Source organism: Lepidochelys kempii, chromosome 3, assembly GCF_965140285.1.
Source record: "Lepidochelys kempii isolate rLepKem1 chromosome 3, rLepKem1.hap1, whole genome shotgun sequence".
NCBI classification, from domain to species: domain Eukaryota; kingdom Metazoa; phylum Chordata; order Testudines; family Cheloniidae; genus Lepidochelys; species Lepidochelys kempii.
In genome coordinates this window covers 166,364,271-166,390,238 of record NC_136382.1, presented here as the reverse complement: position 1 = coordinate 166,390,238, position 25,968 = coordinate 166,364,271, and the positions used below count along the sequence as shown (strand labels likewise).

Below are 25,968 nucleotides of genomic sequence, written 5' to 3'. Positions count from 1 at the left end.
GTGAAGCTATTATCCCAGGGAGCCCACAGGCCCTCCTTTTATATGGCAAACCCACCAGGCATTACTTGCTATGGGAAAGGGGGCCTGGTAGTTTGAAAGCATTGAAATGAATGCGGAAGAAGCAGAACCCTGCGTGCCCCTGGGGCTTACCACGGCTGCCTGCAAGCAGAATTCCGTTGCCCGGCCACGTGGCTTACTCACACCAAAGTGGCAGGCACTTCAGTATAAGAGGCAAAATACGACCCCATACAGAAAGAACATGTGTTGTGTACTATGAATTGCCTGTTCCACTGAGAAAGTGTCCCCTTTGTTCTCTAAAATATATCTTTTAAAATACTACCCTCCCTTTTTCTCCTCCCGCAGGTGCAGATGTTTCAACACGGCCCCTATCTACTTCGTCCCAGAGGCTGGTCCAGATTAGAAGGCAGAAAAAATGAACTCGGGACGACATGCTCACCAAGCTCATGCAGTCCTCCCGCACTGATAGGGACCAGCTGAATGCGTGGAGGCAAACAATTGCGGAGTCCCGTAAAGCGTTAAATGAACATGAAGAGAGGAGGGACACACGTGATGAGAGCAGGCAGGATGCTATGGTCAAGCTCATGGGGGAGCAAACTGACATGCTCCACTGTATGGTGGATATAATGCGGGAAAGACAACAAGACCACAGACTGCCACTGCAGCCCCTGTATAACTGCCCCCCCTCCTCCCCAAGTTCCATAGCTTCCTCACCCAGATGTCCAAGAACACGGTGGGGGGGGGGGGGGAGACGCTACAGGGACCCACACACTCAACCCCAGAGGATTGCACAAGCAGCAGAAAGCTGGCATATCCGAAATTTGATTTGATTTCTGGACTTGTCCTTCCCTCCTCCTCCATCCCCCTTCCCACAGTACCCCCCCACACCCAGCCCAGTCTACCTTCTGATTTCTCTCAATGCGTTGTGCAACAAATAATAAAGAATGTTTTTTAAACAATTGTGACTTTATTTCCTTTCATATATATAGGGGGTGGGTAACTTCAAGAGAAACACACACAACTGTCAAACTATACCCTGGCAAGTCATGAAACTGGCTTTCAAAGCTTCTCTGATGCGCAGCGCGCCCTGCTGCGCTCTTCTAATTGCCCTGTTGTCTGGCTATGTGAAATTGGCTGCCAGGCGAGTTGCCTCAACCTCCCACCCCCCCATAAACGTCTCCCCCTTACTCTCACAGATATTGTGGAGCACACAACAAGCAGCAATTACAATTGGAATATTGGTTGTGCTGAGATCTAACAGAGTCAGTAAACTGCGCCAGCGCGCTTTCTAACGTCCAAAAGCACATTCTACCACCATTCTGCACTTGCTCAGCCTATAGTTGAACTTCTCCTTACTACTGTCCAGGGTGCCTGTGTAGGCTGGGTCCCCGAGGATAACTATAGGCATTTCAACATCCCCAACAAGTAATTTTCTGGTCTGGGAAGTAAGTCACTTCCTGCAGCTGTTCAAACAGACCAGAGTTCCTGAAGATGTGAGCGTCATGCACCTTTCCTGGCCATCCCACGTTAACGTCGGTGAAACGTCCCTTGTGATCCACCAGTGATGGCAGCACCATGGAAAAGTACCCCTTGTGGTTTATGTACTGGCTGCCCCGGTGTTCTGGGGCCAAGATAAGGATTTGCGTTCCATCTATTGCCCCGCCGCAGTCAGGGAACCCTAGCGCATTAAAGCCATCCACAATGGTCTGCACATTTCCCAAAGTCACTACCCTTGGTAGCAGCTGGTCAACGATTGCATTGGCTACTTGCAGCACAGCAGCCCCCACAGTCGATTTGCCCACTCCAAACTGATTCCTGACTGAGCAGTAGTTGTCAGGTGTTGCAAGCTTCCACAGGGCTATGGCCACTCGCTTCTCAACTGTGAAGGCTGCTCTCATTTTGGTGTCTTTGCGCTTCAGGGCAGGGGACAGCAAGTCACAAAGTTCCATGAAAGTGGCCCTACGCATACGAAAGTTTTGCAGCCACTGGGAATCATCCCATACCTGCAACACTATGCAGTCCCACCAGTCTGTGCTTGTTTCCAGGGCCCAGAATCGGCATTCCATGTCATGAACCTGACACAAAGCCACCATGATCTCCCAATCAGCACATGCCATGCTTCCAGGAATGTCAGCGTCCAGGTCCTCATCACTATCGTAATCGCGCTGTCGTCGCTTCCTCGCCCAGTTTTGCGGGTACTGCACATACGGCTGGATAATGCACAAGGTATTTACAATGGTCAAAACTGCAGTGGAGATCTGAGCGGGCTCCATGCTTTCCGTGCTATGGCGCCTGCACGGGTAATCCTGGAAAAAGGGCACAATACATAGGAGAGCAGAGTGGCAGCGGAAGAGGGGCTGTTCGGTTCACGATAGCCAAAAAAAGGCGGGAAATGGTTGTCTTCTGTAGCTTTCACAGAGGCGGGACCCCAGGACAGACAACATGGAGAAGCTCGGTAGCGCAGGAAGAGCGGTAGAGTAGAGTTGGTGGCGGAAGCTGTGCTGCTCGGTTCACGATGGCTGAGCAGAGTTGGCAGCGGAAGCGGTCGATGAGGAAGAGAAAGAGTAGATACTTATAGAGATTATATAGAAAGACGAGAGGAAACGCGAGGTAGATTCATAGTACCAGGAGAGAAGCAGTGCACTGTACTGCACCGTCTGCTGAAAGCAATATGGCGTCTGCACGCCAAAAAGGCGCAAAACAATTGTCTGCCGTAGCTTTCATGGTGGGAGGAGCAACTGATGATACACACCCAGAAACACTCGCGAGAATGTTTTTGCCCCATCATGCACTGGGAGCTTAACCCAGAATTCCAATGGGCAGCAGGGACTGCGGGAACCGTGGGATAGCTACCCACAGTGCACCACTCTGACATTTGATGCTAGCCTCGGTACTGTGGACGCACTCCACCGAATTCACGCACTTTAGTGGGGACACACAAGAGCAAATGTATAAAATCGCTTCTGAAAATTCGAATAGAATAATTTCGAAATAATTTCATACTGCAGACATACCCTTAGAATCAGAGAGACTAAGCACTGAATATACTTGGAGACTGAACTCAGCCCTACAAGTTCTCCCTCCTGGTGAGAGTTGAAGTACGTGGGCAGGCCAGTGTAGACTACTGCTGCTCATGTGTGCCTTTTCTGTTCATTAACAGAGGACTCCTTTTGTCTCTAGGCCTGTCAGTTCAGCACTTTTCACCAGCACTAAATTCTTTTGGAAAAAGCGGGGGGATACATCTAAAACACAAGCTCAGATGAAAAATGCTCTGCAAGTTTTTTGTTCTTCCTGCAAACTACAAGCTGCTACATGTGCCTAGGCCTTGTTAAGGCTGTAGGCATGATACAAGCCTTTCAAAACACATACTTCTCTCTTGAAAAGCTTACCCAGCAGACTTGGTCTTTCACTATCCACCAATTTCTACAATATTTAGAAAGAAAAACCCCAGCCACAACAGGTCTAACCTCCAGCCTAGAATCTTTACTGTTTGTTAATAATGTATTATACTTTTTGGATACTCTATGTTAAAATAACCCCTTAAACATGAAGTTAGACCTTAAATAATAAAGACCAGTAATAACATGCTTTTGCAAGAGAGAAAGGCATGCCACAACCTGATTCTTATTTACTGTCCTTGAACTCTTGAATTAATTATAACAAATTACAGGGAGACTAGGTACAATTTATAAGCACAATAAACTCCCTAATAACCACCTATAATTTAATCTGGGTTAATCAAAAATACCAGAGGTATTATTCAATACAATACACCAACATGCTTTTTAAAGTAAAGTAAACATTTGTGGTATTGTCTAATCTTCACACAGGCTGATCTTGACTTCTTCATGTTGAACTGGCTTCATAAATTTCAGTGAATACAAACCCAAGTGACAACAAACACCTCAGCATTCAGTTTGGCTAGCCCAGTTTCTAGAGCTTGGAGTGGAATGGGAAAAATAAGGCAAATCACAAACTGAATCAAAGGGGTGAGGGAAATGTACATTTTGGCAGGTTTTCAGTTGAAAATGAGGTGTTTGATGCACACATGCACATTACAGAGACACTAGTACAAGAGACTTGGTGGTTAACACTTTGTTAACCATATTCCTTTGAAAGCCTGCTGAGGCCTGCCGCTCTGATCCATCAAAGCACTTAACCATGTACCTAATATTAAGCACATGAACAGGCCCAACATGACTTAAGTACCTTTCTAAATTGGTAGAAGGCCTTTCTTCCTTGTTGGACAAGACAAACAGAGCCTTCACTCTTTTAGACCTGGTTGTAAAGGGAAAAAAACGTATAGGTACTTGATGACAAAATATTCTATTTTGATAACGCTCCTCCCCTTTCCTTTCCACATTTATTAATTCTTTAACATAAAATATTAAAATATATACAAATAAAATGGAACAATATTTTGTAGCCCAATTACTCAAGAGGTCAATAATGAATAACATACAACACTTCATCCATAGATCTCAAAGTGCTTTACAGAGGATGTGAGTATCACTGTTCCCATTTCACAGATAGGGAAACAGAGGCACAGGGAGGGATGTGACTTGCCCAAGGTCACCCAGCAAAGCAGTGGCAGAGAGGGTAACTGAATCTAGGTCTCCTGCCTCCCAGTCCATTGCCCTATCCACTAGGCTACACTGCCTCCCCTGTCAAACTCAAGTGGATTTCAAATCTGTTGTGAAAAATCTCTCTCGCTAAACATCCTTCATTGTGTTTTGTCTGTAAGGAATGAGAGAAATGCAGGCTTCCAATGGCTTATTTGCGACTCTGCAGTTCAATTATTCTCTGATTTATGCTGAATAACTGCAATATAAGTATAGAAACTAAAAGATGACCCATGGCTGTGTATGTGGAGGAATATGTATCTTGTTAGGGGAAGAGAACCACAAGTCCAAAGAAGTTTGCACTCTCCCCCTCCCAGCCCCCAAGAAAAAAATTACATTAGATTCTGCCCTAAAATACAGATGTCTATAGCTCAGCCTACTTCTTCCACTAACACTGGCTGACTCAGTTCAAAATATGCTGTTGGCTGCCCTGAAAGGTAAGTGCGACTAACATTAGGAGTTATTATCACTGTGGGAAAAGATGGCTTAAGTTACATATAGAAGCAACATGAGTCAACAGTCTGAAGTTTTTTCTGGTAGCCAGCCAGGTTAGTGGTCAAGTAGGTTGGAGTGTCACGCTAAAAAAATGTCATAAGTTGACTAGAGCAAATATTATGTAGCCTGGAAGGTAAAAACTTCATAGGAAGGAAGTCTCTTTTAAAAAATGTGCTTTAATTCAGAAATAGCTTGCAACTGCTCTTAGTTTATTCTTTAGGCACAAACAAGTCACTTACGGAATTCTTTTTAGAAGCACTCTGCTCCAGAAGAGACCAAACGTCTTGATTTTCAAAGGCCAGCCACCCACTGCATTCACACATCACTGTGCCTACACTTAGCAGTGCAAACATCTCTGACCCCTACAACAGCACCTGTGCACTTGCGTATGTGTGATTTCACAATCTCAAAATAATGGGATTTGTGGGTACAAACTCTGACACTTATGTGTACTCAGGTGCTATTTTATTTAAAGGGCGAGTATACAGTCAAACTTTTACAGAACACATGCAGGTGTTTGTACTTGGAAACTGCAGGCTCTGGTACTGGCAGCAGAATTTTGTTTATGCACAAATGGGGGCTGGGTTAAAGCCAGGGTTAAATGTACCTCTAAGTATTCGATCATTAATACTGGGAGACACAGGATCACAAATCTTCAACTGACTAGGAAAGCCATCAGTAGAGCCTTTGGATCAGATTCCAAACTCAGAACAGTGTAAATCTATTTATTTTAGAGGAGGGGTTTTTTTCCCCCTGCAGTGAGTTCAGAATCTAGCCCATTCACTGCACAGTGCCTTTGTCACTGACTTGTCTTGGAAATGTTGCACGAAAATATTGCTTAAAATGAAATGTGAGGAGTCAGAAGCTTCTACAAAATAGAAAAACTATCCGGCTTCAGCACCATCAGTATATCTTAACAAGATACATTCCTATGAAACGATTGCCCAAGTATCCTCCCCTTTGCAGTAGTAACTAATAGCTAGCAATCCTGCAGAAAGCAATAAATTGCACTCAACTCTCTGACTTTATTTTCTGCAAAGACCTTGGAGACCTTGACACCTCCATTGGTATGATATAAACTAGTCCCCACTTATCAGAAGAAAATGGATCAAACCATGGAAGACAGAGGAATTCTAACATCTCAGCAAACATGACCCCGTGTTAGTGAGCAGTGCTCTACTAAAGGCAGGATGTTGCCAGCACACTATGTGAATCAATGCCCTGCCTGCTGGGTGAAGTGGATTTGTTTTATTAAGTGAGTAATTATTCTTTGTAAAACCTTCAAAAACAGCTGAAGATACCAAGAGCCACAGCAGCTGCCAAAGATAAAACAGTGAACCAGTAAACATCTCATTGCACAGGAATCTGCCATCTTCCTACACTGGTATTTCTGCCAAATTCTTCTTGAGATTTTCATAAGGACCTCCACACAAATGCTTCTTTTAAACTCATTCAAAGTTCCCAGGACTGTACTGACATCCAACTGCAGATTTTTTTTAGCCTTATATCCTGCCAAGAGGGGAAAAACGCTGAAGGTATTTGGCTCAAGAAGAAGGCTGCTTCTAGAACTAGTTCCATAGTTTGTGTGTATCTTAAAGAAAGAGAAAGTTTGCCGTACCTTGTAGTATGACTACCACATACAACCATTTTTAATAAAAAGATTAGATAATTTCAAATAAGATTTTCACTGCTTGACTTTTTGACATAGTATATTTAAAAGCAACAGCCCATACATTTTTGCATGACATTTCTTGCACAATTATGTGTGAATCACATAATTGTGTCAAAAATGTGTGGGGTCCTCAGGACTCTCCTGTTTAAAACACAGGCCCACAGTAATATATTCAGGGTTCCTTTATTAGCTGACTCAGTATCTGAGCACTATTACACATGTTCAGTATAGGTGAGAATGTTATTCTGTGATCCTTCAAATGTCATCTATTCTGAAATGTAACTGTAAAAATGGCACTTTCTTACACAGCAAATCTGTTCAGAGTGTGTGTGTGTGTGTGTGTGTGTGTGTGTGTGTGTGTGGTGCTGTTGTAGCTGTGTCAGTCCCAGAATATTAGAGAGACAAGATGGGTGAGGTAATATCTTCTATTGGATCAACTTCTGTTGGTGAGAGAGACAAGCTTTCAAGCTACACAGAGCTCTTCTTCAGGTCACAGTGTGTGTTTACTCAGTCAGATCTGCAGTGAGAAAGGTACCATTTCTTTACTACACCAAACCAGTACAGGTCTGGGAAGTGAACTGCATTCTTTGTGACTTACACAAAAACAGACTTGTTAACTAGCTCCCAATTGCAGAGTCACCTGTACAACACCATCGTCTTCAAACTGTGAAGTTACACCACGGCACTCAGTGCAGCTGCATATGCATAGCTGAAGGTATAATCTAAGGGAAGTGAGATTTGTACAGGTGTAAGTATGGACTTCATTTGGTTCCCAGTACCTCTACTATTTGTGGAGGTGCACAAACTAAAAGAAACAAAGCCAGGCTTTCAGATCCCAGACTGAATTTACAGCACTGGCATTTAAAAGCAAAATTGATATAGAATTCATTGAGACACAAATGTGGAACCCCACAATAACTAGTCAGGAACAACGGTCTCATGGTTACGGCACTGGACAGGGACTCTGGAGATCTGGATTCATTTGGCAGTTCTTCAACAGTCTTCCTCTCTGACCCAGAACACATCACAATCTCGCTATGCCTCAAGTCCCCGTGTGTCATATGGGGATGATATTTCCATTCGTCCACTCTTTGTCTATATTTAGATCACAAGCATTTGGGGCAAGGAGCGTCTCTCCCTGTGGGCATGCACGGCACCTTACACAGTGGGGCTCCAATGTCATTTGCTGCTACTCTAATACAAATAATAATTTTTAGAGCCATCCCAGAAAAGGACTATATTTCAATTTTTGCATTTCCTAATTGTTCTGTCTATATATATATGTAGACAGAACATATTAGGAAATGCAAATATATATATATATATATATATCTTAATGTAGCATCCAAATATGGTGGGGTGGGGTTTTTTTGGTGGGGCAGAGGGTTGGCATTTCATTTCCTCTGGTTTATTTTTTAATGGAAAATAAAGGGGGATGGTAAGACGGAGAAAAATAAAGTGCCTAGGCATGTCAGTATCGTTATTTATTTATTTGGATTGAAAAAGCTTCTATCCCAATCTGCAGGCATTTGTGTGAAGTCTAAAAAATATTCAGAATTTAAGGACAAATATCTCAGCTTTAAAGAGGTGCTCATAACAATCCATCCCTGCAGCCAAAGGATAGAGCACTCTTTAAAATAAATAAATAAATGCCACTCTGGCACCACTACACAAATTCTAAAGCAAACTCCCCAACAAAAGCAATGAAACTAGATAAGGGTATTGACTATGGAGAAATGTAGGATGAGGCAAGTGGTGGTAAATCTACACACAGTCCACTGGTCTTCCATGCACTAACCAGCTGCAGGGACCCTGGTACTGTGCACTAAAAGTTTCCTAGCATGCTCTGAGCTGCTACTACAGCAGTACTTTTAGCCCACCATGTAGGCAAACATTAAGTGTGACTGAATATCCCCCCAATTCCAGACGCCGCGAAGCCAAAGGCTAGGCATGAATTCTGGGGCCAAGGTTCCCTCACGCAGAGAGCCCTTTCTGCCAGCATTCTCATGGGGTATATCTCCACTGCAGTGAGGCTGTGTGACCTGCACCCACATCTGAGAACCCAGGTTAGCCTAGCTAGCCTATGTTTGAGCAGCCACACTGCAAAGCTATACCCGAGTTACTGTGCACTCACTGATGCCGTGCTCCAATGTGTGTCACTAGGACTTTGGTGGGCACATCCCACGGTTCTTTGCACTGCAGTAAGCTGAGCCACTCTATGATTCTTTCCCACCAAATAACTGGAGAACTTCTCTGTCCTGCTGAGCACACAGGGAGAACTGAGGGAAGGCACTTGAGAACTATCAGCACTTGAGTGATTTAGCCCGTGTTCTCACTGCAAAGTCAGTGGGTCACCAGCCTGAGTGAGCAGAACCCAGGCTCTAACCCCCACCCCCACCCCCACCCCCACGCATGTCAGGCTGAATGCACCACTTAACTCAGGTGAGAAGTTTTTGTGTATGGACAAGAGAGGGGTTAGGGATAACACCCAAGTAAGAGCTCTGGTTAACTCTGCAGTGAATACGTATCTTTGGTTGAAACCAACATTGTTGGCCCCAGTGTGTGTCTGCTGATGAAGCAGCCTCTCACAGGAAGAGCTAAGCTCTTGAGAAAACTAGTCCCAAATCATTTAGGGCATGTGTGTGCCAAAAAAGAGTTCCTTCAGCTACACCTGAAGACAAATTGGAAGCAGTGTAACATTCACTCTGCACACAACACTGCCTAATGAGCAGGCAACACTGTTCTATATTGACTGGAAGAGGTATTTTTATTTTTTAGGTTAACCCCATGTAAGTTACATTGTTACCTAAAAATTAGGCTATTACAAAGACAGAGATTACGGTGCCTTAACTCCTCCGCCTGAAAGATTGCACTCTTCTCACCAAATGTAGAAGAAAGGGAAGGCCAATGGCCAGAACTGCTACTTGAGGATCCAGGGATGCAAAGTTATCCTTCTCACTCCTAACATAAGAAATTCAGTGGATAGCCTTCTAGCACTACTGCCCTTGAAAAAAATAAATAGCCCTCTCTGATTTATTAATCATCTACACGCCAGCTATACTGAAATTTTGCACAACATATTGGGGGAGAAAAGAGACAACATCAGATTAACTAACATAGGTTATCCATTCACTAACCTCAGTTACTTTCACTACAGCTAGGACCAAATTCCTTTCTGCCAGCCACAAGGAAGAAGGTATATATAGAACAAGAAAGGTGCAGGTCAGTTCAACAAATATTTCTCTAAAAATGTATGCATGTATGCATTTATTTAAATATTTATTTATTTGAAAAAAACCTGTGTTGTCATGCAACATGACAACATCCTTCTCCTGGAGAAGTTTAGATGTAATGAACATTACATTAATATACAAAAAAGTATCCCGAGCTTTGGTAGGGCTGTCTCAGATAGGTTGATGAGAAACTGTCATTTATAATTAGTGAATAAGCATAAGCTGGTCTTTGTGCTGTAACATGGATCATTTTAATTAAAGTATTTCCTTTCCAATATATAGGAGATGAGAATTAATTGAAAAGAGGGAAGGAAAGAGGAAAAAGTCTACAAAGGAAATACATCTAGCTCTAACACATCACTTTTCTACTGTTCCAGCTTCTTAGGCTTGTTTATCTTACCACGTCCTCTCACCAGGGATCACAGGGATCTTACATGTTGATTTTCTTAAAAATTATATTGCACCCATCATCAAGATATCCAATGTTACTTCCATCAATAATCAAACATAATGAAGGCCTTTATAAACAAGAGGGTTTCCCCCCGTTCCTGCCCTACCCCAAACCAAAATTTTGACAGTCTCCGAGAGTAAATACCTACATGCAACAAGTCTTATAATCTGAAGTGCTACATGACTAGCTAGATTTGCTGTTAAAGACCACTTCCCTCTACAAACCCTTAGGCTATAGGGTTTTTTTTTAAAAGTTCATTATTCAGAAGGCCATTCATTTCCCTAAGATAGTGTGCCGCATAAACAAAGCTAGACTTGTAATTTTCCACTTCATTTCAAAAGGGGGAAAAAAGTTTAATTTTCATGCATGCTGCAGAACATCACAGGAAGTTTACAATGGTGCCAAAATGTGGTTTTAAAAGAGAGTCTCAATCAAGCATAAAACAAAAACAAAGGAACACATTCAGATCACATAAGCAGACTTCAGCTGGAAGGTGCTTGAAAAATTTATGGGCAGTACTGGAAAAATCTAATGGAGAAAAGCCTACAGCCACAACATACTTGAAATACAGGAACATAGGAATTTATGTACTGGATCCTACTAGTGGTCCATCTACCCCAGTTTCCTATCTCCCAACAGCTGCTTCAGAGGTAAGTGCAAGAAAGAAGAGGTCATCCAGAGCTAGTGCAACAAACTCATCACAACATATGCGTAGACAACAGTTTGTCTGTAGGGACAGACCCCAGGACCTGCAGCACCAACACCACAAGCCCCTACAACTTGAGCCCCTAGTGAGTAAATGACAGGTCCTTATCCTCACTGGGGTGAGCCAGTACAGACATGACGACATCCTACACCTTTGTAGCACAATACAGTGACTTGAGCAGATCTTTAAAATGATTGTCACAATGTGTCTGTATTATTTCCCTTTGCACGGATGACAGTGTGTTCTGAGCAACAGGTTTGAAAAGTCTTATGGAAGCCTAGTCAGTAAGGAGAAGGGTTTGCCATCCTCAGCAAATGTTCCCAACAGGGAATTAAATGTTGCATCTTACTCCTCCTTCAGAGTGAAACAAAGTCCCAAGAAGGAAGCCCTTGTCTATTCTCTGTGGTTCATACAGCATTGTTCATAATGTTAGGGGGTTTCCTCCATGGTCAAGGCCAAAATTTTCACTTCTCTCACGGTTGTGCAGTGTGCATACACCCTCTATCCAGCTGGCTGCCCTCCATCACAAAAATGGCTGGCTGATTCTAGTATTGCCAACCCCCAAGCATTAAAAAACCATGAGTCAGGCCCCCAGAAATTTATCAGATTATTTTTAAATCAATTAGATTATTTTAAAACAATACATTTGGGGTTCTTCTTGTTTTCATGTTGGGTTTTGAGCCTTTAAGGTGCACTCGAGTCACATTTTCAAGCTTTTCTTTGCAACCATATTGGCTAGAAATCTGTTACTTTTTATAAAATGAAAATGGAAATTCTCATGGAATTGCATGACTCCAGGAGCTCGAGATTTAACAACTATTGTGAGACACACGATATCAGAAGAGCTGGCAAGACTGTTTCCTACATTAGTGTACAGTAGGTGTAATATATCTGTAAGATTAGGTATACCTGTTAACAATGGGCTTGAGTCATTCCTGGGTGGTAGGCCCCAGCTATATTACTTCAGTCAGGAACATTCTTCCACAAAGGGGCCGAGAGCCAGCTGCCACAGCACACGGCGTGGGAGGTTCAGCCCAAGAAAGGGCAGGCCAGGCCATCCACCCTCTCCCACTAGTGAACGCTTCCACCAACATAGCAAAGGCAGATCTTGCCCCATGTCTTTAAATAGCTATGATAAAGATGTATAACTTTAGAATACTAGGAACTCAAAACCTAACCCTTGGGGAAAACCTGCCATTTAACAAGGCACTATACAAAAACCCAGCTGATTTTAAAGGTACACAAGACCCAATGGGACTGAAATATGCATGAATATGAGACTAAGCCCCCAAATCAAAATGAAGTAATATTTCCTAATGATCAACATGAAAACATTATGCTTTCTAATGCCAGGACATTGCTGTTACAACATTTCTGACCTTCAAAACATACGAGCCAGCATTTTTCCTCCCCCTCTTTTAAAGTAGCCTGGATCTTAACACTTATATTTACACAACATTATTCCATGGAATGTTTAAATATGTACTCAACTCCACCCCCACCACACGCATGGAAACACACTAGCTTTCTGGGCTAAAAGCATAGTATAATGTTTTAGATTAGATCTGGGTGTCAACGGCTTCTGAAAATATCTGGCACGAAAAGCTCAGCTTTCAATCACCAACACACAGAGAGAACAAGCTCCTCATTCACTGGAGGGAGTCAGCAGGGAGAAGTGTTTGCCATCCTCAGCAAATTATTTTATAAACAGGAATTAATGCTGAATCTTAAGTCTGCCATGAAGAAGCTCTTATTTTTAAGTCCACAAGAGAGTTTTACCAGCCATTAAAACAACATTTCTAGCTAACATAAAAAGTGGGGAAAGAATCCACTGAGTGTTGTTAAAGAAAAAAAACAACCCCCCTCCCCACCACATTATAACAACGTGAAGCACTCAGACTTTGCTTGTTTTTTAAAGGAAAATATTAAAGCCATTTAAACACCGCTTTGTTTACAATAGGGAAGGGTAATAAAGCTGGTGAATATATTTTGTGCTGCAGTAACTATCAGTATTAAAGAAACCCAGTGGTTTAAAAAAAAAGTGTCACAGAAACACCGAAACAGGAAAAGGAAAATACTTCAGATTATCTAGTCTAATACAGGATTCTTCCCTAAGGTAAATTTCATTGCTTTGTCCACTTTGAATTTATATGATTTAAGTTTCTGCTGCTTCTTTTGGGAGACTGTATTACAGTTCAATCTCATGATTAAGGTATTTATGCTGAAGTCTTTCCCTTTCTTTTCCCTTTCTTTATTTCATCACATTACTCCTGCTACAGCACTTTGGATCAATCCTTCAGGTAAGGCCTATTAGACAATTGCCAAAGTAAGTCTATGTGTAGCCTACTAATAACTTTTAGAGTATCTCTTTAACATGCATAATCATTCAGTTTCCTTGGAGGGAATTATTGAGTTGGGGACAACCGAATTTAACTAGAGTAAAGAGATAAAACTAAGAAGAGGGCAATTTAGACTGGATGTCAGTAAAAAAAAAAAAAAAACTTCCTAACCATGTGATCCATTAGGCTATGAAAGAGCTTCCCCAATAGAGAAGTGGTAGATATCTCACTGCTGGAACTTTTAAAACTAGACATGACAACCCTGCAAACAGCGAGAAGGAAATGATAGATATGACTTCAGTCATTCTTTCCCATTTCTAATACCTGCTGTTTTAGGATAACACTTATTGTGCTCTTTCGCTATGATCGCTATATCTGGAAATGGTTACTTCTCTTAAAGTACAATCAGTGGGCCAGACCTGCAGCTAGTGTAAACTGGAACCGCTACCACTGAAGTTAATGGAGCTACAGCAACTGACAATCTGGCCCGGTGTCTTAACAGGTAACACAAAATCAATACATTTTGGAGGCCTTCAAATTTACTTAACTGGACAACAAACAGTTAAAAACAAACAGTCTTTTCCCTTAGAGCACTGAAAAGCTACAGAACTGAGACATCAGAATCCAGAGATACCAATGTCTAGATGATAACTCCAGACAGGTAAAATTGTCTAGAGTGGATAAAATCTGCACTGAAGGAGAAATCAAAGCATGCTCACTTGTTGTATAAAACAACAACCTGCTTCAGAGAGGCTGATGCTGCAATGCCGGAAGCTTCCGCTACAGTCCGCTGTGAGAGTGAGGTCTTAAGAACAACAGGTGCAGTAACATCGTGGGGAGTGAGGCTTTCTGTGAGGTGGGACAGATGAGGGAAGTCTAACACACTACCACTGGTTTGAGACTTAAAATTCCATTTACATACTTCAGTGCGTACTTCAGCAACTAAATGTAGGATTTGCACAGCCTCTTTAGGCTCTCAGTGATTAAGAACTTGGCTGTGAGGGCAGGAGTTTTAAATCTGAATTAAGAGCCATGACTTCAGTAGAGTTAACCTAGGTGTACACCGATGTAAGAGAGATCAGGCTCCAGCCTTGTGTATTTAAATCCCTCCTTTCCACTCCTTGCATCTTTTCTCCCCTCACTGTCAGTTCTCGCACAATTCACCCAGCCTATCACGTGACAAGACGTTTCATTTTATTTAATTTATTTTACAAATTTACATTTGAAATTATTTGTAGTTAAAAATTCTGATGATCTTTTACACAATATTAATGTTAAGGATCTTTCTACGTTTCTTGTTATTCTTGGAAAATCACAGTAAGATACAAACATGTGGCACTTCTTTGCATTATGCCTTACTTCACACCAGAGGTGTGCATTAATCAGCACTGCCATACAGTCTGTCATGTCTCATGACTTCAGGCAAATGCACTCTTGATTATCCTGAATAAATCCTATGGTACATACCCCATGATTTTCTTGACATACATATGATGTTCTGAATATCTATTTTGGCTAATGGCATTGCTATAGATTGCTCAAACCCATTACTCCACTTTGAATTCTGAAGCAGACAAAGACTCTCAGCCACAAGGTACAGATGTGACCAAAATTGAAAAGAAAAGCAGTTTATGTACTGTTCCACATTAACAGCCAAAATTGTTCCACATCACTGAGCTTGCCACAAAGAGGGACTGACTGGAATAGAAAAATGTGTTATCCTTATCAAGGCAAGCAAAAGCACCATTTAAAAACAGTGACTAACGCAAAAACAATCAAATTATATTTGTATTAAAAATGATAAAAACAGTAACCACACTCAGCATTTGAGGATGTTTAACTTATCTAAAAAACACAAAACAAAACAGATTCAAAGTAAACATAAGTTCAAATAGCTGAGATCTTTAAGAGAGGGACTTTTTCTCAATGGAAAAAAAAATTGGAAAGGAAAAAAGAGCCCTGATCAAAACAAACTGATCTTGCCAGCAATTTTCTGTTTTTCCCCCCGAATATATTTATGTTCCACATCTAGTCACAACCCAGATTTTCCCCCAGCCCTATTCTCCAGTGAAGTCAAAAGCATCCGTTCATAACAGTCTGTTGCCATGTTAATGGTAACAGCGGATCATCAATTCCTCACTTTGCATTTGAAGCAAAAGAAAATAGGAGGAGAAGGGCTGTGAAGAAGAAACCTTTGTTTAAAGCATGACCAGTACAGCTGGGAGAAAAAAAAAAGAAGTGGCAGTGAAACATAGGAAGAAATGGATGTAAACTAAGTTAAAAGAGGGTAGTGCTGGGGCCAGTTTTTCAAAAGGCCTCCAAAAACATGCTTGGCAACCAGAAATGCTCCTTTTCCATCGGCAAATACATTTGTTTCCAAATTTGGTCCCTGCATAAAAACTGCACATTGCCTTCCTCAAGGAAAATGCAGAGCTGGGAGTGGGATTCAGATTAGGGGCACAATCCACCATGGTGCTGAGCGACTCCTACAAGATGCAAAGTACTTTGATCTTCCTACACAAATTTGTTAGTCTCTAAGGTGCAACAAGTCCTCCTTTTCTTTTTGCGAATACAGACTAACATGACTGCTACTCTGAAACCTACACAGACAATAAACCAAATCCTCCAAGGTGCAGCATGCCTCCTGTGAGGTGCTGTATGCTTTTGAACCCCACTGACTGCAATTAGAGGAAAGGTGCTCAGCATCTTGCAGGATTCGGCCCCAGAGTCCCAATTCTGCAAGGTGACAAACATGAATACCGCTCAAAACAATGGGTTTAAATTCTACAACGTACTGAATGCCTCCTGCAACGTGGAATTTTTTAAAAAGGCACTGCAAGATGCACACCACCGTGCAAGATCATGCCTGAAGATCTGAATACAATCTTCACACCTCTCCTGAAATTGTCTGCAGTGAGTGGGGACTGACTGACACTTATTCAGAAAACAGTATTACACCCACATGAGAAGCGGCCATGAGAGCATGTGGGGTCTGTTTGCAGAACAACAGTACAATGAAAACAAGTTGGTTTGCTCTAGACATTATACAAAGGCTTATTTTTCAGCACAAATGGTTGGAAGGATGCCTCCTCTGAGTTAGCAGCAAATAAAAGGCAGATTTACAATTTCTAATCTATGCAAATATCTACTCTGCAGGGCATCACAAAGACTGCTTTATATCAGACACCACACAAATCCAAGGCTCTTTAAATATCCAAAGCAGACACCGCATCTCCACCTGTGATGGCTGGTAACTCGGAGAACAGCCGGACGACTGGAAAAGTTGTTGTTTAACTAGCCTGTAATTGAAATAGTGCCTTCCAGGAAAAAAATATTTTGCTAATGTACCAAGACCCCTACTCCCAACTCAATTGCTTCTGCTATAGTTGTCATTAAGGGCAAATGGCTTGAGAAATCCTAGAAAAAATATGTGGATAAACCAGGTAGCAAAACTGTGTGAACACTTAAATAATAAAACTGCCACTGATTACGCAGCAAAAAGAGTCTGCACTTATATTAGACTCCGCTATGAATTTCTAAACTAGAAAAGAACTTTTACCAAAAATTTCTAGGTGTAGTTTTCTGCCACCATGGACTTTCTGTTATCTTACTCGCTCATCCAATGATGAGTTATCATGGTGTGCATTTATAAAGGCAATCATGACCATAGTTCATGGGCTCACTTCACCTGATTTAGATGAAGAGTCAATATCATCTTCCCAAATATAGGGCCCTGTTTAGGTGACTAATAAGTTGATCTGTAGTCAGGTTATTACTAATTCTTCTGTCTAGGCAAGGCAGGGCTTCAGAAGTCTCTACCCCACCCTGCAGATCCCAGTCCTTTTTAACTAATGGACAATTATGTTAAGAGGCATAACAGCCTTCATATATCATATATGTCCTCTGAGCAATTGTTCCATGACTCCTACCCTCTTCCAGAGGTAAGCTTGTAATTCACCTAATGTGGAATGGACGTGAACAAATACTCGAAGAAGAAAAAACAGTTACTTACTTTCTCGTAACTGTTGTTCTTCGAGATGTGTTGTTCACGTCCATTCCACCACCCACCCTCCTACTCCTCTGTCGGAGTCGTCGGCAAGAAGGAACTGGAGGAGGTCGGGCCGGTGGGGGTATATATACGCCGGGCACAGTGGCGCAACTTGGGGGGCCCGCCGGCAGCCGCTAAGGGGAAAAGTTTCTGACGCTCATGCATAAGGCACGCGCACACCTAATGTGGAAGGGACATGAACTAGCACTCGAAGAAGAACCACACTTACTAATCTTATAGAGCAGGGGCACAGAAAACTTTGCCAGTAAACGAAATGCCTTGAATTCTGCATATTTGTGGACTACGTGTATATTTGTTGACCTGACCACTTTATATAACAATCCAGTAATATTAATCAGAGTCAGGAATTCCAGGCCCTGCAGTTAGTGGAAAGTCTAGATTAAGAGAAGAGTTTTAAATCACACTCTAAACATGACCAGGCTGAGGCTTAGACATATTTCAAGCAAGAGCAAATTCCTGAAGTAAGGCTCTCTCATTGGCTTCATGGGCAGTAAAATTTTTGGTTTCTTTTTGGTAGTTTTTGCAGCTTTAAACGGAGTGAATGATGTGTTTGATCAGAAGGAGATACTTGAAAAAAAATCAAATTCCAATTCATACAATTTGTAATTAACAGGACAGATACAAGGCTGCTGCTAGCATACACTAAGGAGCAGTACTTCCAGGAAGGGGAGCTCTGGAAACTTCATCAGGAGGGCCACAGACAGCCAATACACCTTCAAATATGGAACACGGCCTAGCATTGATCCTATGGAGCAATGACTAGATGTTAAAGCTTCCTCTCCTAGAAATAGGGTAGTTCAATCCCCATCCTGGGGAGCAGCTGCCTCCAGTGGAGCAGTGGTCGTATGATGTTCTCTGTTTGTCTGTGGGTTGCTGTCATTCCTTTTAAGTTTGACTCTTCTCCATAACCATCCTGTTATTCCAGATCTGTCAAAAATTATTAGACTCTTGGCCCAGCTAGTCTTCTCTCAACTGATCTTTGATGCTTCAGACAGATACCCTCCACTGCCCATGGTGGAAGGGGGAATTCTTCCTGATCCCCACAAGTGAGCATCCTATGCCCTGAAAAATGAAATTTCTTGTCCTTATCTGAATTTGCATAGCTAAACATTAGGTACAATAAGATTTTCCAGCTCCTTGATACCTAGGAGTAATTTTGCGTTGACATACCACTGTAGAACTATGTAGGGGGTCGTGTTTCCTTTTTTTATTCTAAATTTACTGCCCTTTAATTTCCAGACTCTCTTTGTTCTCATAACAAGTAACATAACAGAAAGACAGAAGCCACATATTTCCACTGTATCCTCTATAATTTTAATGCCTTTATAATATAATGTACTGTACCAGAGATCCATTAGTGAGTTACTATGTTCACTGTTGCCACTTAATAAGAGAAAGTGTCAACCCCAGCTTAAAGAAACACAAAATGTAACTATAGGAATCCACAGCCACTCAAACCTGCAGTACTCGCAAGTACAACAGAGGTTTAAAAGGCCTCAGAATTACCTTCCCAAAAAATTAGTTTACAGCAAGACTGTCAAATGCCTAACACACCTGTGCATGGTAGTAAGGAGGTGTTTCTCTTCTCCTCTGTGAGAGCTACCAGCACTGCAGGTCACAGCATCCAAGGGTATGTCTACACTGCAGTAAAACAGCCACAGCTGGCCTGCATCTGCTGACTTGGCCTCTCAGGGCTATGTAATTGCAGTGTAGATGTTCAGGTTCACATCTGAGAGGGGAAGGTCACAGAGCCCAGGATCCAACTTGAGCCCGAACATCTACATTGCAATTTTATAGCCATGCAGCCAAAGCCTGAGGCAGCTGACACGGGCCCATCGCAGGTTCTTTACTGCAGTGTAGACATACCGCAGGGGCCACTATTCCCCCTTCCACGCAGGTGGGCAGGCAGGGATGAGGAAAAGACAGTGCCTTAAGTCTGTCCTCCAGCGTGTACACTAAGAGGAATGAGACCCGCTGAAGGCCTGGCATGAATTTCTTCCCCCCTACCCTGAAGCAAGTGGGGAACCAGGGAATAAATTGGGACTGAGTCACAATTCACTCTCTAGGCAGCCCCTTATCCAAGGCAGATTTTATTGTCAGTCTAATCACCAATTTGGTGGGAAGATCTGTCTGAGGCTAAATAGCCAATTGTGAAAGGACAGGGTGGCAAAAGGTGTTCCTTTTAAAACTAGGGCTGTCAAATAATTAAAAAATTAATCATGATTAATTGCAGTTTTAATCGCACTGTCAATAATAGAATATCATTTATTTAAATATTTTTGGATGTTTTCTGCATTTTCAAATACATTGATTTCAATTATAACACAATTGCATCCGTTATCCGGACATGCATCTGACGAAGTGGGTATTCACCCACGAAAGCTTATGCTCCAATACGTCTGTTCGTCTATAAAGAGCCAGAAGACTATTTGCCACAAAATACAAAGAGTACAGTGCTCACTTTGTGTTATTTTTATTACAAATATTTGCACTGTAATAAAGATAAACAAAAGAAATAATATTTTTCAATTCACCTCCTTCAAGTACTGTACTGCAATCTCTATCGTGAAAGTCCATTACAGGTAGGACCCCGTAAATGTAAACAAACTTGTTCACCTTAGCATCTGGCTGAACAAGAAGTAGGACTGAGTGGATCTGTAGGCTCTAAAGTTTTACATTGTTTTATTTTTGAGTGCAGTTACGTAACAAAAAAAATCTACATTTGTAGATTGCACTTTCACGATAAAGAGATTCTAAAGCACTACAGTATTTGTACGAGGTGAACTGAAAAAATACTATTTCTTTTGTTTATCTTTATTACAATGCAAATATTTGTAACCAAAAATAATATAGTGAGCATTGTACACTTCGCATTCTGTGTTGTAATTCAAATCAATATATTTGAAAATGTAGAAAAAATCCAAAAATATTTATAATAAATTTAAATTGGCATTCTTTTATTGTTTAACTGTGTGATTAAAATGGCAATCAAGATTTTTTTTAATCGAGTTAACTCAAGCAATTTAACTCAACACAAATTAACAGCCCTATTTAAAACTAAAAAACCTCCCAACTTAAATCCACCACTCCCCTGACAAGAAAGAAATCCCCAATTTTAATGTAGAACCTATGTAAAACTCAGTGGTTTATGTGCCCCCTTTACTTACTCGCTCTACAAAAGCCAGCCACTGTTTCCTGAATTGTGTTGTCAAAATTGTGGGAAATTGACGCATAAACGTGAATTTACATAAAATAAGATTTGAAATTAAAAACAAAAAAACGTTAATTGCAAACCTGTCATGAACTGCAGGAGGAAAAAGGAAATCACAAAAAAGAAAAATATGGATAGAGGGACCTAGACAAATTGGAGGATTGGGCCAAAAGAAATCTGATGAGGTTCAATAAGGATAAGTGCAGGGTCCTGCACTTAGGACGGAAGAACCCAATGCACAGCTACGGAGTAGGGCCCTAATGGCTAGGCAGCCGTTCTGCAGAAAAGGACCTAGGGGTGACAGTGGACGAGAAGCTGGATATGAGTCAGCAGTGTGCCCTTGTTGCCAAGGCGGCCAATGGCATTTTGGGATGTATAAGTAGGGGCATAGCGAGCAGATCGAGGGACGCAATCGTCCCCCTCTATTTGACATTGGTGAGACCTCATCTGGAGTACTGTGTCCAGTTTTGGGCCCCACACTACAAGAAGGATGTGGATAAATTGGAGAGAGTCCAGCGAAGGGCAACAAAAATGATTAGGGGTCTGGAACACATGACTTATGAGGAAAGGCTGAGGGAACTGGGATTGTTTAGTCTGCAGAAGAGAAGAATGAGGGGGGATTTGATAGCTGCTTTCAACTACCTGAGAGGTGGTTCCAGAGAGGATGGTTCTAGACTATTCTCAGTGGTAGAAGAGGACAGGACAAGGAGTAATGGTCTCAAGTTGCAGTGGGGGAGGTTTAGGTTGGATATTAGGAAAAACTTTTTCACTAGGAGGGTGGTGAAACACTGGAATGCGTTACCTAGGGAGGTGGTAGAATCTCCTTCCTTAGAAGTTTTTAAGGTCAGGCTTGACAAAGCCCTGGCTGGGATGATTTAATTGGGGATTGGTCCTGCTTTGAGCAGGGGGTTGGACTAGATGACCTCCTGAGGTCCCTTCCAACCCTGATATTCTATGATTCTATGGATAGAAGACAAAACTAAGATTTATTTACAGCAGAAGTTATTAGAGAATATAAAGTAGAAACCAAAAATGTAAACAGATGTCAAATGTGTAAGGCTTGTAGAAGAACACACCAAAGCACATGAAGATCTGGCAACTAGATTACCCTTCCAACTGATCCAGACAGAGAGGTGAAATGGGGACAGAAACATGGATGGATTTGAAGCGGCAGACTGAAACTTTATTACTCAAACACAAGGGAGAGGCAACCCATTCTCTCCTATGCCAGACATTTAAGTGGTTTCACTGAAGAGGTTATGGGGCTCCTACCATATAATCCATAATTCGGGGTAGGCTCTCCTCAACCAATTCCGCAAGACTCAGCTTGCTCTGAGTCTTAGCCCCTCCCCCCGACGAGGGGGTCAGAGGACGCCAAAGGGTGGGGACTTTGTCCCATAAGGGCCACAAGATCTGTACCTATGCAATGAGCCCAAGGCCCATCAGCAAAATCCCAGGTCTTTTTCCTCTGGGCCCATGCAATACCCTTTTAACTGCACTAGACGCCAGCAATAAGTTGCTACAAATTAACAACTTAACCAAGTACATCAGTTAGGTACTAAGCACATTCCTACTTAACCCACTCTGACTCCAAGGTGCTGAAAAGAAGGCAAAAATGCTCCCTGGACTTCTGCCAACTGGCCATGTGCAAGATAAAATTCCTTCATGATCCCCAAACGGGCGACAGGCTCAACCCACAGCATCTGCCAGGTCGGATTCCCATTTCTAGTTCAGGGTGGGACTTCTGGAATGGAGCTGAAAGAGGATCTGCATGGCCTGTGCTCCATGTTAAATCCCTGGAGCTGGGCTGTGAAGGTCAATCAGTGCCCCTCTCCATCAACCGGTCAACGGATGCCAGAGACTGGATGCCAGAGACTCCAACGGACAGGGAGGAGCTACATAGAGCTTCTCACCGTGAGTGTCTCCCTCCCTTGCTGCTGAAGCTGTCCCTCTTTACCGCTGGCCCCATCAAGTTCCCCGGCCAGTTGAGGCAGGCAGGTAGGATTTCATGTTTTTAATGTGTATTTTATCATCTCGTTTTTGCAGAACACTAGCTGAGATGCAACACACAGAGTCAATCTTTTCAAATGGATATGCCAACTGGTCATTTCTCTCACTGGTTTTACTTGGAACTTGTCAGGAAGGGAACAAAATAGATGACACTCAAAATCTTAAAAATCAGAACAAAAAAAAAAAAGAGTAATTGTCCGTTCATACACAGCTATGCCACAGATTTACTATCAACAGGATGACCAGAAGGAATTCACATACCTTGTGACCTCCTGCTGCAGTCGGGACACACTGGGCACATAGAACATTACCCCAAAGAAAAGCAAAGGCTCATTGGCAAATTTGTCCAGCTGTTTCTTCAGAGGTTTTTCCAGTTCTACCCATCGTGCTTGCTGGCTCTTGCTGAGAAACCAAAGGCCAAAGTAGTGTGTCTAAATAAAGAAGTCAAATAGAGACAGTTTATTTTCAAGACCACACACACAACTGAGGTCATAAATGCAAATAAAAATGGAAGGCAATAATGTGTCAATTTTCCCAATGCAGATGCAAGGCCAAAGTTGTCTTTTGCTTTCATTTTTACTTCTTGGGACTAATTTGAAGAAGATGTCAAATAATTTTTGAAATACAGTATACATCACAATACGGGATCTGTGCTTTTCACTACTATCTATACAGGGTTGCACATTAACGGTATGTCTACTCGGCAATTAAACACCCACAGCTAGCCTGTGTCAGCTGACTCAGGCTCACAGGGCTCGGGCAACAGGGCTGTAAAACTGCAGTGTGGACATGCATCTGTTGCAGAGAAAGTAGAAGCCAACTGCTGAGCTGAAAAATACCTCTTCTGTAGGAAGGTTTTAAGAGGGGTATGGTGGTAGTCGTCCCCTCCCCCCCATCTAGCACCATGAGATACAGAGAATCTACACATGGAACTTTAGGATTAAAGTAAAAGATTTTATACACATTCAGCCTTTTTTCATGAAGTTTTGAAAGGTCTTGAATTCTTTCTATATCAATATGAAAACACATTATAACAGCTCAATTTTTTCCCCCAAAACAAATGTTTTCTGGCCAGCTCTAGTACTAATAAGCCCTTAAAGTGTGATGTTAGCATGTGTTAGAAATCGATGTTTCTGTATGTATATCTACTGTCTAAGAAAAACGTGTACACTCCAAGAAATTCCAGGTCATATACATAAGGCTGAGGCCGTGTGGAACATAAGGCAACCTTTAGGAAACTCTGGAAGAAAATTGTACCAATTTTTTTTTCCTACAGCTCTTTGTATGTGTGTGAAAGGTGCCAGACTGAATTCTAGCAACATGCTCTCCTTCTATCCACAAAATGGGTACACCATGGGTAGCGCCATCGCAAACTTCCCCTCACAGTACCTCTTCGAAGTACAGTTCATCGCAAGTGCTGCTTCAGTCACTGGCCTCTTTGCTGAAATAGTCTACAGTGTTGCAATGTCTGCTAGTTGGGGCAGTGGGTTTTTTTATGCAGATACTTGTCCAGTGAAAACTGGTGATCTGTGTGAAATGAGCTATTCGTCTTCATCCAAAGAGCCATCAGATGGTACCAACTTTTGGGAATGATATATCTGGGCTGGTTCTGAATCATTTGCCGAGAGATGAAAGGCACTCTATTCCATGGCTAATACCCAGAGGCAGAGTCTCCATATTTGTGATTTACTTACCTTGCTATCTAGAAGGTCAGTAATCTTCAGGTTGTTTAACTCCTTTAGCATTATAAAATATTTGAAAGTGTCAAGAATTAATGCCCCAGTGAACTTTCTTTTCTTTTAAGTCAGGTAGCTGAGATTTTTTGTTTGACTTTTTTATGAGTCATTTATCATGTACACAGAAAAGTACTCTGTGCACTCACAAGTGTATCCAGCCTTTAAGTTTGTGACTTACTTCTCCTCCCTTAAAGCATTTAGCATATCACTTCTTCTACATTCCATAAATGCCCACTGTACTTTCCACCTTTTCTTCCACAGGCCATCATTCAATTATCTGAGATGCATACTGCCCTTGGACAGCCTGTTACATCTACCAGAACATGCCAGAAGCTTAGGGCATGGCTACACTTGCAGATGTAGAGCGCTTTGAGTTAAACCAGCCTTCGGAGAGCACAGTAGGGAAAGCACTGCAGTTTGTCCACACTGACAGCTTCAAGCGCACTGGCATGGCCACGTTAGCTGCTCTTGCAACGGCCACAGAGAGCAGTGCATTGTGGTAGCTATCCCAGCATGCAAGTGGCTGCAATGTGCTTTTCAAATAGGGGTGGGGGGTGGAGCGTGACAGCATGCTGTCTTGTAAATTCAGACAGCAGCAGACACCTCCCCCCCACAGCATTCCACACTAGTGGTTGCTTTGTCTTGGAGCAGATAAGCAGCTGGCTGTCAGAAACGGAGCTTTCAAAGGGCATACCCACATTCCTGCAGCAATTCCAAAACAATGACAAGAGTGGACACTTGACTTAAGGAGATTTCTGGAGGCTGATCAGAGCGCAGTAATGCAACACCTCGTCCACACTGACGCCCACGCATTTCAGACAAGACATGTCAAGCGTTAATCTTCTCGCCGAGATGGAGTACCAGGAGCACTCTAGCCATGGAGTCAGAGCACTCTATGTGCCTTGTCAGTGTGGACAGGTAGTGAGCTAGGGCGCTCGGGGTTGCTTTAATGCGCTCTAACTCACAAGTACAGCCAAGCCATTACAAGTCAGAGGTGAATTCACGTCATTTTCCTTGGAAAGTTTAAAGTAGTTCAAAATGTTTGATTTTATTTTCCCCTAGTTTTTATTCCCAGGATAAAATGACTTCTGCTGTTCAAAGCCTCTTATTCACAGTGTTTATATTTTCCCCCTCACCTTTGAATAACAGATGTAAACTTTAGACTACAAATAATCTTGGTTATTTGGGTGATTTTTAAGATCGCTCACATTGGAAACTTCAATCCAAGATGACACGGATTACTGTAAGCCCTTTTAATACCTTGAAAGTTCAGTACAGTATTTTCAGTACTTGTATCATTTCACGTTGAAAGTGAACTAGTTAGTTTCAAGAGTTCATGTATTAAAGGATTTCTTCTGAAAGGTGGTAAAATTACTATACTTTTTTCTACTCCTACACATTCCTTT

General features: G+C 42.1%; 1 protein-coding gene across 1 annotated transcript in view; it reads right to left on the bottom strand.

The window, feature by feature from the left end:
• Window positions 1–25,968, bottom strand: part of PTPN14 (protein tyrosine phosphatase non-receptor type 14) — a 181,773-nt gene that overhangs the window by 81,090 nt on the left and 74,715 nt on the right. The window contains exon 3 of the mRNA XM_073338920.2: window positions 23,088–23,257. Coding sequence (XP_073195021.1) covers window positions 23,088–23,257 — 170 coding nt within the window. The remainder of the gene's footprint in view (window positions 1–23,087; window positions 23,258–25,968) is intronic.